The following is a 12,312-nucleotide window of genomic DNA, read 5'->3' on the forward strand; positions in this document are numbered from 1 at the left end:
CCTTTGAGGAGACTGTCTCGGGGCTCAGGCCCTGCCTGGTCTGCCTTTGAGGAGACTGTCTCGGGGCTCAGGCCCTGCCTGGTCTTAGGTCCTCAAGGTGTCAGTCCTAGTGTTGAACAAACTCACATGGCCTCAGAACCATTTTCCTGTCAGAATTGACCTCCTGTAAAATTTTTAATAGTTGAATGTATTTTCCTGGTCAAATTTTAACAAATGGTTAGAAGTAAAAGGGGAAACAGCTGGGCATCGTGGTACAGGCTGTATGGGCCCAGCCTTGGGAGGTGGAGCAGGGTGAGAGGACCCGGAGTTCAGGTCATTCTTGGCTGCATAGCGAGTTGAGGTTACTTATGAGATCCCGTCTTAAAAAAACAAAAGGCAAACAAAAACCAAGCCAGGAGACCTTTGAAGCTGAGCATCTGTGGGCCAGAGCTGTGGTGGCTGTGGCTGTGGCGAGGCAGTGTGGTTCCAATGACACGTCTCTGGCTGTGGAGGAGAAAGCAGCCTTGTTGGTCAGCAGAGTGACCGTGTGCTACCTTTGGGTGGCAGAGTGGCCGCTCTGCTCAGCTAGGTGCATGTTGGTGGGTATGGGGTCAGAGAGTCAGTCCTTCAGAGAGATTTTGTCTTCGTCACTGAGAGGTGAGTGGGTAATGCCCGGTTTATTTCACAGGTTCTGCCTTAGATCTTCGTCTTAGTGACATAAACATCGCGTCCTTAGATAAAGACTTAGAAGAGCAGGACCTTGGATTGACAGGTGAGCGCCAAGTTAGCTGCTCCTTAGTCTCCGTGCATGCTGCCTGGGTTATGGAAGGCTTAGGGAAGGCGTCTGCTGGGGTCCTCTTACAACCTCCTTCTTGCCTCTGCCACCTGCCTGTATGGCTCAGCTTCCTGCTGCTTCCTCAGTTTACCTTTGTGTGACAAAGCAACCCCTTTTTTTGACTTGGCCAGGGCCTCTCATGAGGAAACACAAATTGTTTTTACTGCTATGTGGCATAGAGAGAGGTTCCTGTTGTTTCATCATTTTCTACATCCTGAAAGTTATTTTCTCTGTTTCAAAAGAAATGGACCCGTCTTAGAGCCCTGGTGGCTCTGTGAGTGCTAATGAGTTCCTGGCTCTACCAGGACCACTACCAGGATACGCTTGAGTTGTGGGGTTCTGATGACTGCACCCCTCTGGGTGCTGGCCTGGTTCCTATGGTGTGACCCTTCCCTTGGTGTTTAGCTGCCTAGTTACTGACCTACAGGCTTATGGGCAAGTGGTTCCATGGCAGAAGCCCTGCCTGCCCTTGTTCACTCAGCCTCCCTCCTCCCACCAGGTCCCAGGTCGCTGGCAGGCTCAGCACCCGTCACCATTCCGGGCTCCCTGCCCCGCTCGCCATCCTTGCACTCGTCCTCATCCCTGTCCACCTCCCCACTCAGCTCGCTCTCCCAGTCCCTGTCGGGGCCACTCGTCTCCTCGGCCATGACGCCCCCCCAGCAGCCACCACCCCTCCGGTCGGAGCCGGCTACGCTGGGCTCTGCAGCCTCATCTTACAACTCTTTAGGTGCGTGCCTGTACGAGGGTCCTGGAATAGGCCCTGTCCAATCCAGTCCTGGGTATTCCTGACTGCAGGACTGTCACCTCTGTAGTTCTGTGTCTTGAGAGGCACCACCGGCTCCAACCTATGTGACATAGCAGGGTGAACAAACATATCTACCATGGACAGCTGGCTGCCCACAGCTGGGCATTCTCACAGAGCTCCAGATCACAACCTCCTGCTTGCCAGCTCACTCAGGGCTCTTGGCCAGGCATGCATGGAGCCACCTTAGGGTCCCCACAGCATACCTGGGATTTATTATGACGCAGGCTGTGAGAGGAAGCTGGTGTGACAGAGCAGCGGGACTCTGTCTTCTGCTCTCACAGTTTTACTAAGAAGTTCTTTACATTTTCTGTCATCTGTTATGTCTCAGAATGTGCCTCTCTGGACGTGTCCATCTTAGCTGCTAGTTAAACACAGGTGGGCGCCCTCAGCACTAGAGCTCTTCTGAACCTCCAGGACCGGCTATGTAATGAGAACTGCTAGGGCTGGAACTCTAAGCCGAATTTTCTGCTCACTCTGATCTTGAGCCAAGTGGGCCTTATTTAGGGGAGGCAGTCTGGAAGCTGAGGCTTCAGCAGTCACAAGCAGGTCACTTACAGGGTACCAAGGTGGGTGGTCAGGGCACAAGGGACAGAGCCATCTGCAGACATCTCAGCCCTTGGATGCAGCATGGGCTTTATCATCCCCGTTTCTCCTAAACTCAGGTTTGAACGGCGTTCCCGGGAGCATCTGGGACTTTGTTTCTGGCAGCTTCTCTCCTAGCCCATCCCCCATTCTGAACTCCGGCCCTTCGGCTTCCTCAAGTGCAAGTCCAAACAGTGCTGAGCTGGCACGGGTCAGGCGGCAGCTAGACGAGGCCAAGAGGAAGATCAGGCAGTGGGAAGAATCTTGGCAGCAAGTGAAGCAGGTAAGCATGAGGCAGGAGGGCTGGGGGCGGGGCAGGCGGGCCTGGGGACGACCAGGCATGGCTGTCTTCTGTATGATGGCTTGGGTTTCAGGCCTGTGATGCCTGGCAGAGAGAGGCGCAGGAGGCCAAGGAAAGAGCCCGTGTGGCGGACAGTGACCGGCAGCTGGCCCTGCAGAAGAAAGAAGAGGTGGAGGCCCAGGTGAAGCAGCTGCAGGAAGAATTAGAGGGCCTGGGTTTGTCCTCACTGCCAGGGCTTCAGAGCTTGGGTGACATCAGTGACATCCCTCTCCCCAAGCTGCATTCTCTCCAGAGCAAGCTGCGCTTGGACTTGGAGGCTGTGGATGGGGTGAGTCCTGCCCTGTAGTGGCTGTCACTTTAGGGGAGGGCAAAGGGGACTAGCTAGTGAGGGGCCTGAGACCTGGCCAGACATTACTTCTTCTTCCCTGGCTCCTTGCCTGGACTCTAGTTCGTGCTTCTTGAATGTGTCCCAGTGACCACAGCCAAGGTCCAACTGCCACGTACTTTTGTCTCCAAGGTGCAGCCTCTTGAGCTTTGGCCATTTTCAGCCACAGGATCCCACTTAGTACCTATTGTGGGTACCCTGCTTTCAGCCTTTCTTGTGGCCAGAGTGACTCTGCTTCGGGACCCAGTTCTCTGCAAGCACACACACACACCCTCCCTCCCTGGGGTGGGGGTCGTCTCAAGGGAAAGTGTCTCCTACTGACTGTTCTCCCCTGTGGGCCCTTGGCCAAGTGTCCATCCCAGGCCTGTCACTTCACTCAAAGGATTGTGGCCCACTGTTCTGAGATACCATCATTTGATTGATCTTACCCAGTGTGACCTACAGAGCCTCACACCTTGACTCGACTAGGGGCAGCATAAAGAAACAACACAAGGACACAGAAAAGCTGGGAGCAGGCAGGCTGTGAGAGCTCTGATGAGCCATGCGACAACCACTGAACCCAGAATCTTGTGTTTATTGTGCACATCAGAGACAGCCTGGAGTTAGCTCTTGTAGGTAGGAGTCTGTAGGTGCAGCCTCGGACGTCTGAGAGGAGGAAAGCACATGCACTTGCTAGTTTCTGCACACACTGGTCAGCTTCTAAACTCATACTTGGACCAGAGGGAGGCTTGCTGATTTCACAGCTGACCTCTGTTGAAAGGCTGTGGTCACAGCTGTCAGCTGCATACACCCACTCAGGACATCACTTGTTCTACACATTCACTCAGGACCGCCTTGGCTCCCCACACTCACCAACCACCTCTTCCCCACAGGTGATCTTCCAGCTCCGTGCCAAACAGTGTGTGGCCTGCCAGGAGCGGGCCCATGGCACTGTCCTGCGGCCCTGCCAGCACCGTGTCTTATGCGAACCATGTGCGGCCAGTACCCCTGAGTGCCCCTACTGCAAGGGCCAGCCCCTACCATGGTGACCAGAGCCAGACCCATTCCTTCCCTGGTGAGCAGTATAAAGGCCTGGGCATGCCACGTGTCACTACAGTGTCGAAACTTGCCTCTGGTACCCCATGCCAGGATGTGAGCTCACACCCACTGTCCAACAGCCTTTCATATTACTTTTTCTTCCCGCCATGTCCCACCATCGGTGTCAAGGTATTATCGAAGAACCTCTGAAGCACCACCAAACCCACTGCCTGTCCCCTGGGCGGGTGGCATGCTTTTGGTGCCCCCAGTCCTGAGGCTGCTGTGGCCAGGCCAATGGGAGGTCCGGCCTTGTCAAAGCACTTTGTGAACCGAGGAATTAGATATTATAAATTGTATAAGCTGCTTTCTAGGTCCATGTTTTTTACTATGCGATAACATGAAGCTTTATAAGTATACTGTGAACTTGAAGTTTCCTATCAGTCTGTGCTTGACTCATAGTAATGGTAACTACGTAGATTTCATACTCTGAGACTCTTTAGGAAAGGGACATTTATCTAGTAGTGAAGCACTAGAATTTTTACACTTTAAAATTAAGTGCAAACAAATAGTATTTATAAGCAGAGAGTGGTTATTGAAAGACATATACATTTAGATGTTCTTAATTTTATGGAAGGAACTAATTTTCCTAAACATGTGCGGGTGCACATATGTGTGGAGTTTTATATTCCAGTATCATAGAGTGATATCCAGAGCTCTGTCACGCACTTATGTGATCCGTGGCCACTTCCAAGTGCCTGTGCCTTGCAAGAGAAGTGAAGGAATTGGTTCATTTGGTTTTTTTCTTCTCCCTTGAAAGACAATTTCATGCTAATGAAAAACACAGCAAAAGAGTCAGACATTCAGAGGAGCCCAAGATCTACTCGGAAGGAGCTGTGCTCTGATGTCTTGTCTGTAATGGCAACGGTGCTTTGTAACCTCTGAGTCGCCTGGGGCACCCCAGCTTGTGCTGAACAAGGGGCTGTGAACCTGAGACTGCAGTCTGCTGCACCCGTGACCACCCTCACCTCCAGCTGATCCAGAGGGGCCCAGAGGCACGAGTGAGTCCAGGACAGTCTCAGCACACATCGGTACCTGAGCTGCACAGCCAGATAGTAATAGAATTCATCACAGGACCAGCAAACACAGCTCTGCTGCAGTTCACCCATCAGCTTCCAAGGTGAACGTGGCTGCTGCTCACAGCTTGGCCTCTGGTCTGTGGCTCAGATTCTGCTGAGACTGTATCGAGGGTGGTGACTTCAGCTCTCTACCATAAAGACTGGGACTGTTCCTGGAAATCTAGGGAGGAGACATCTGTCCAGGTGACCCCTCCCATGGTGGCAGACCTAGACAGGGTAGGTATCCTGCCTACAGGTTCTGCCCAGGCCTCGAAGTGGTTCTCCTTCCCCATGGCTTTGCCAAAGACTTTTAATAGCATTTTTTAAGTGCAAAGTGACTAGATATAAAACATTTTTATCAGTGACCAAATTAGAATGTATTTAATATAGTAGGAAATTTAAAAGCATTTTTTAATATAAGACAAACTGGTAGAAAAGACCTATCATTTTAAAGGAAATGGATCTTCAACATTCCACAGCTAGCCCACTCCTTAATAAGGTAACCATTGGCCTGATTTCAGTGACTTTTGTTTTTAATTATCGTGATGATGATTTATTAGCTCAGTACCTAGATCATGTGTATTTTGTGCTACTGTTACCATGGTTTAAGATTGTTTATTTTTATTCATATTTATGAACTGTTTCCCATGTCAGGCCTTTGGTCTCTGTGGTAACAGGACAGTGTTTGTGATTGATAGCTCATCTGGACAATTTCAAGTTGTATACAGTTACAAGCATTAAGCTTTAGATTGTATGTAAGCTACTCTGGTTAACTCCTCCTGGGCTGACATTCCAGGCTGGGGCTGGGCAGTTCTGGGGCTGTTGTGATGGCTGGGGAGGCAGGCGGTAGTGGACCCTGGGTCCCATCCCATGCAGGGAGCTTTCCTGAGCATCTGTTCTTCTGGAATCAGGCTGAGCCCTGATTCCAGGTGTGCAGGGGAGGACCAAAGAACGTCCCAGAAGGGGCCACTTTTCCCATCCATTCCAGACCTCTTAGGAGCTGAGGCTTCTAGGATCTACCCTGGGTGGGAAGGGCTAAGAAGGGGAGAGAGGGCCTTAAGGCCCGTGTGTGTGGGTAATGGAGGTGGGGCCATGGGTCTAGGAACTGGGACCCACCACTGTCCTGATGCCTGTTGTTGTCTAACTCTCTAGTGTTGAATAGTAACAGTATATGGTAGTGTCAGAGTCTTGTATACCTGGTTGGCAGGCCTTCCCCCAGTATGGATGCGCATGTGGATTAACTTATGGAAGCCTTTGTGTTCATTTGTTCTCAGAAATTAGTTGAGAATGTTATGTGAATGGAATCTTCTTAACCCAGATGGTCATATTTATAATACATAACCATTTACTTTAGTGAATTGTTAAAGTTGTTAACATTTGTTTAAATTTTTTTACAATAGCATTTATGCAATGGTTTACAGAAGTCATGGAGTTATTTTTTATCAGTATGGAATTAATTAAAACTTTGAATCTTTATTTTGTCTGGATCTTTGGGCACAACAAAGGCTGGCCAGCAGGTCCCTCTTGTTTATCAGTGACACTGTCTGATCTAGAATATGCCAAAAGAAGCCGTGTCTACACCACACCAGTTTTGTGCACTCTGCTGAGACCATACCTGGTCTCTCTGTGAAAGGACACTCGAAGCTCAGGATATTTCTATTCTTCATGGCCACCTGGATCACAGGATGTTCCCACGTAGTCCTGGGTCACTCCGCAGCTGCTCTGCGATTGCACCTATGGGGAGCTGCTGACCCAGGTGCTGAGAGTGGGGGGTTTCTGCCAGAATGAGTAGCAATAAGGATCTGCCCCAGTGCTGCAGGCCCCGGTGTGGCTGGCAGCTGACCAGGGCAGGCAGACTGACCTGTGGGCTGAGTGTGGGGGATTCCATGCTGTTGCAGCAGACTCGTCAGTCTTTGTACCTCCTGTGACAGCTCTGCATGTGCCTAGACAAGATGGCCAGCCTGGTCAAACCCTGGAGGATGCTATCAGAACTAGGGACCCCTGTAACCCTCCCTCTGTCCCCAGACTCTTACCTTTCTACAACTGTCCAGAGTCTCAAGCCCCAGGCCCTTGGAACCTCCTGCCAGCTGGGTGGGATGAGTTTCTCCTGGGACCTTTAAGTAGCCAGCATCCTCAAAAAGTACCCTTAGCAACTTCTCATAGCCCTGAAGATGGAAGAGGTAGGAGGAGTACCTGATAGCATAGGCAAGGGGACACCCCTGAGTGTGCACCCACCTGCGGTGTGATCAGTTCGTCTGCCAGGTCCTGTTCCACCTGGTCCCAGCGCTGCTGCAGGGCCTCTGACAGAGTTGGATACACTACAGACAGCAGGAACCAGACATTGCAGTCTCCTACCTCCCCTCCCCTTCCCTGGGCCCACCCCTAACCCAGAGGCCTACCTAACAAAGAGTGGGGATGGCAAACAAGAGGGGTCTCGAATGTCAATGCATAGACACAGGTGCTTGGCTCAGACACGTGGGCCAGTCGGTTGATCTTTCCACAGGTGAGCTCCACCTGAGAAGAGAGCCTGAGTGGCTGGTGGGGGCAGGGGGTTGCTCTCTACCACCTACTTTCGCTGTGGGCCTCACCTTGCTCTGCCGGCTCCGGGAGTGGCAGGAGTCCCCATCAGTCATCCACATGCCCTTGAAGGTATTGTTGATGATTTCCCACTCGTGCCAGATGCTGGGGAAAGGGGGCAGCAAAGCACTGATGTGGGGGCCTAGGGAGCAGGCCCACCACCACTGCCCTAGCCCAGCTTACCCAAGGATCCCACTGTAGGCATTCCAGCGGAAGGTCTGCTCGTGCTGGGTGACGTTGTGGAAAGGGCAGAATTCGTACTTGTACCTGGGAGCACAGGCACATCAGGAGCTCTGCAGACTCCACCCACTCCACCCACCAGCCTGGCACTCACGTGGACTCCACTAGGCTAAAGCACTTGCCAGCAAGTCTGAAGAGATGCAGGGGCCCTGGGGAAGAACACAGCAGCAGTTCAGCATCGGTATAAACTCTGCTACCCCTACAGCTGGAAGCTAAGGTAGGCAGGAGGGCACTAACCATCAAGGCCAGAAAGCCCCAAGCTCCTTTGCTAAATGATTGGGAATGCAGAGGCAGGCTGACCTAACTCCTAGGGACTGACAAACTCATCTCCAGACCACAGAACTGGTTGTCTGGGGCAGGATTCTCATGCTTGTTCCTGTGGAGGAGGCACTCAGTATCTGTCTAGGCTGCCCGTGTGTGTGTGTGTGTGTGTGTGTGTGTGTGTACGCACTCATGAACCACACAACCAGCTGAGAGTTTTCAGTTAAATTTTTTAAATTTAATGTGACAACCACAGGGATTTAGAATTTCAAGTTGGTGTGGGATTTTGTAGCATGCATCCTTAATCCCAGCACTTGCTAGCGAGTGGCAAGTGGATCTCTGCGTGTGAGGCTATCCTGATCTACACAGCAAGTTCCAGGCCACCCAGGGCTACAGAATGAGACCCTGTCTCAAAAATTAAAGATGAATGAACAGGATGTGGACCTTTCATCCCAGCACTCAGGAGGCAGAGGCTGGCAGATCTTTGTGAGGTCAAGGCCAGCCTGGTTTACAAAAGTGAGTTCCAGGACACCCACTGTTACACAGAGAATCCCTGTCTCAAAGAATAAAAAAGTTAAAAATCTAAACTGCAACCTTACATAGAAAGGACCTGCTTTACCACACAGGCCCAGCTTTGTGATTCAGGTCTCTGATCCCATGCTAAACTGTACTCAGATGTACAGGCAGTTCTGATGCTCTCATCTTTTTTATTGTGATCTTGATAACCAAAGCCAGTCTTTCTCATGGCTGTCTCTAGCTACTTTATATATAGATAGCGTCATTCCTGTCTTTACTACCTTCCTGTTGTGATGTCCTCTCAATTCGGGCTGAGTGACTTCCCTTGGTGTTCCTGATAGGACAGCTCTATTGATTCTCCTGCAGGTTCTGTTGCTTAGGAAAATACCTGCCTTTTTGAGGTGTGCCAGGGACTCAACCTAGGACCTCGAGCATATATTCTGAAGTTCTACTGACCTGGAGCTGTATGAGAAAAATAAGAACAAAAATTGGGGTCTGGAGAGATGGCTCAGCAGTTAAGAGCACTGACTGCTCCTCCAGAGGTTCTGAGTTCAATTCCCAGCAACCACATGGTGGCTCACAACCATCTGTAATGGGCTCTGATGCCCTCTTCTGATGTGTCTGAAGGCAGCTACAGTGTGTACTTAAATCTTTTTTAAAAATTGGTTCTCTGAAAAGATAGCAATACTGACACCTGGAAGCTGGGTGTGATGGTCTCATGCCTTCAGCACTGAGGAGACTGGAGCAGGATGCACTGGTGTGCTGGTGCCAGTGTGGGGAGATGGCGTATTCAGAGAAGTGTGTGTTGTGCAAGCATGAGGAACTGAGTTTGGGTCCTCAACACCCACATAAAAAGCTGGATGCCAGCAATGTCAGTGCTGGATGGGCAGAGATGGGCGGCCTCTCTGCGACTTGCTGGACAACCAGCCTAGCTGAATCCTTGAGCTTTAGATTCAGTGAGAGATCCTGACTCTCAGTAGGTGTTCGGAAGCAGTAGAAGACACCCAAGCTTGACCTCTGACCTCCACACAGGCACACACAAACACATTACACACAGAAAGAGAAAAGGAGGGGGTGAAGAGACGGTTGGGTGGTCATGAGCACGTGTTGCCTTTGTGAAGGATCCAGGTTCGGTTCCTAGCATGTACATACACGATGGCTCACAATCATCTGTAACCCCAGTTCTAGAAAACCCAGTGCCTTCTGGCACAGGTACTTCACACAGTATGGTACACAGACAGCAAACAAGCAAAACACCCAGTAAAATAAAAGCTTAAGTAAAAATAAACTGAGCCTGTAAAAATAAAGCTGTAGCCAAACTGACTAGGAAAAGCAAAAATTTAAGTAAGTAAAACTAGAAATAAAAGTTGGGGTATTTGCTACCAACATCACAAAAATAAAAAGGATGATTGGTAACTATGAACGGATGGATGTAGTTGAAACTGACAAGTTCCTCCAAAACACGAGTTTGCCAAGAGTGGCTTCGAGGAAGCAGCAGGCAGCTGTGAATGAGCACACCTGTGAGGTTAGGCAGCCCATCTCCTAGGCTGAGTAGCCCTTCAACCAAGTAGGTTTCTCTCACCACCCTCCCTTTCTCCCCATCCTCTCTCCTGCCAAGACTGTCCTGGAACTTACTGTGTAGGTCAGGCCTGGGCTTGAACTAATGATCCTCCTCTCAAGTGCTGGGATTACGGTCTTGTGACAGTCTATGCATACTGTCTCTACTCTTTTTCTAATATTGCTATTAAATGAATAAAAATAAACATCTGCCATACTGGGTTCTTAGCAACATCTGGCTCCTCCTGGCCAACCAAGGAGCTACATGCTAGTTTGGAAGGACTGTGGGAAGTCTTACGATTATACACAAATACACACACACAACCTCACAATGTAACGGTAGCAGGACTTAAAACAGTGTCACCTAATGAAAAGGAGAGAAGATGGGAACAGTTGAGAGAAGATGGGAACAGTTGACTACTAGAGGAGACTGGTAAGTACTCTGCAACCCTGAGCTACCTCTTCTTCACGGGATCAAATCTACAAACCAGCTTGCCCAGCATGCCTAAGATAGTGGGTCACCAAATCCCCAGAGTGCAGCTAGTCACTTTTTTTTTTTTTGAATCTTTATCATGCGTCTACTTTTCTTTTTATTTATTTATTTATTTTTATTAGATATTTTCTTTATATACATTTCAAATGCTATCCCGAAAGTTCCCTATACCCTTCCTCCACCCTGCTCCCCTACTCACTCCTGCTTCTTGGCCCTGGCATTCCCCTGTACTGGGGGGCATAAAACGTTTGCAATACCAAGGGGCCTCTCTTCCCAGTGATGGCCAGCTAGGCCATCTTCTGCTACATATGCAGCTAGGGTACTGGTTAGTTCATATTGTTGTTCCACCTATAGGGTTGCAGACCCCTTCAGCTCCTTGGGTGCTTTCTCTAGCTTCTCCATTGGGGGGCCCTGTGTTCCATCTTATAGATGACTGTGAACATCCACTTCTGTATTTGCCAGGCACTGGCATAGCCTCATACGAGACAGCTAATAACAGGGTCCCTTCAGCAAGATCTTTCTGGCATATGCAATAGTGTCTGGGTTGCCAACGTTCTTTTATGCTGGCCAGCCCTGAGCCACCTCCAACAGCTTGTCTTTCAGTCCTCCTAGGATCTTAGTCCCAAATTTCTTGTGCAAAGAATTTTGATCCTGCTGGTGCCCTCTACACTCCCTAAGAGCTAGAAAGGGCTAGATACACCTGGAGTGTTGTTGAGTCTTCATACCCAACATCCCTAGAGCTTCTAATCGGTCAAAGCACCTGTGGAAAGTAGAGGCTTTAATACCACGAGTTAGAGGCCAGCTTGAGTTTACTATAAAAGACTTTGAAAGAGGGCGTGGTGGTGTACGCCTTTAATCCCAGCACTCGGAAGGCAGAGGCAGGCGGATTCCTAAGTTTGAAGACAGCCTGGTCTACAAAGTGAGTTCCAGGACAGCCAGGGCTATACAGAGAAACCCTGTCTCGAAAATAAGAAAATAAAATAAAAACCACAAAAGTTAGGGATGTGACCCAAGCCTTGAGCTTGCTTAGGGCTTGCTTAGCTCTAGGTGATCGCCAACCCTGGGAGCGAGAGGGGATTGCAGTTCCAGTATATACTCCAGAGCATTTAAAACACTCAAGTTTGACAAACGAATTCGTAACCCTTCAGCGAGTATGAGTCCTTCATCCAAGGCACCCTTCCCTCCCTAACCGAGAGCTTTTTTCGGCCCCCTCAGTCAGCACCTCGGCCAGCTCCGTACCCTCCCGCGCTCACCGGATACAGCTGAAGGCTCTCTCTTGGGCTGAAGGCGGCTTGCCTGGGGCAAGAACGGGTTATTCAGCCTATGGAACAGAGAAGGTCAGAAGAGCCAGCCACGCTCGGTCCCCAAGCCGCAGGACCGTGATCCGCTCACCCGAATGTGTTAGGCTCCTCCACCACCTTCATCTTCCCGGCACATGCCGGCGCGGGCCCTGCGGAGCGGAGAGAGACGTGAGCAGGGAGCGGAGGCGCGGGCGACGCTGGCGCGCGGGGGGCTATGCGCGCGGAGCCACTGACCCTGCGACGCGAGCCCCAGCAACATCAGGAAGCCCGCCAGCCGCCCCGCCATGGCTCCTAGGGTCGCACGGTCACGTGAGTGACAGCCGGAACTGACGCCACTCAAAACCGGAA

General features: G+C 50.6%; 2 protein-coding genes across 12 annotated transcripts in view; one reads left to right on the forward strand and one right to left on the reverse strand.

The window, feature by feature from the left end:
- The window catches only part of Unkl (unk like zinc finger), a 47,071-nt gene extending 40,576 nt beyond the window's left edge, over positions 1–6,495 (forward strand). For 4 of the 11 annotated variants that reach the window (XM_021186054.2, XM_029470926.1, XM_021186056.2 and 1 more), the window contains exons 11-15: positions 668–751; positions 1,314–1,541; positions 2,282–2,484; positions 2,576–2,830; positions 3,760–6,495. In XM_021186054.2, the coding sequence (XP_021041713.1) occupies positions 668–751; positions 1,314–1,541; positions 2,282–2,484; positions 2,576–2,830; positions 3,760–3,915 (926 nt within the window). In that variant the 3' untranslated portion in view covers positions 3,916–6,495. Of the gene's footprint in view, positions 1–39; positions 637–667; positions 752–1,313; positions 1,542–2,281; positions 2,485–2,575; positions 2,831–3,759 lie in introns of those variants that run through there. The other 7 variants (XM_021186057.2, XM_029470928.1, XM_029470925.1 and 4 more) reach the window with 5 other exon arrangements.
- On the reverse strand, positions 6,342–12,300 carry Gnptg (N-acetylglucosamine-1-phosphate transferase subunit gamma). The gene is made up of 11 exons (XM_021186060.2): positions 12,199–12,300; positions 12,056–12,113; positions 11,917–11,984; positions 7,931–7,985; positions 7,780–7,863; positions 7,608–7,701; positions 7,419–7,533; positions 7,255–7,337; positions 7,053–7,184; positions 6,881–6,962; positions 6,342–6,795 (listed from the first exon to the last, which is right to left on the reverse strand). The coding sequence occupies exons 1-11, from the start codon at positions 12,248–12,250 to the stop codon at positions 6,698–6,700; spliced, it is 921 nt and encodes a 306-aa protein (XP_021041719.1). The 5' UTR covers positions 12,251–12,300; the 3' UTR covers positions 6,342–6,697.
- Between the last annotated feature and the right edge of the window lie 12 nt (positions 12,301–12,312).

The sequence above is a fragment of the Mus caroli genome, chromosome 17, assembly GCF_900094665.2.
Source record: "Mus caroli chromosome 17, CAROLI_EIJ_v1.1, whole genome shotgun sequence".
Classification (NCBI taxonomy): domain Eukaryota; kingdom Metazoa; phylum Chordata; class Mammalia; order Rodentia; family Muridae; genus Mus; species Mus caroli.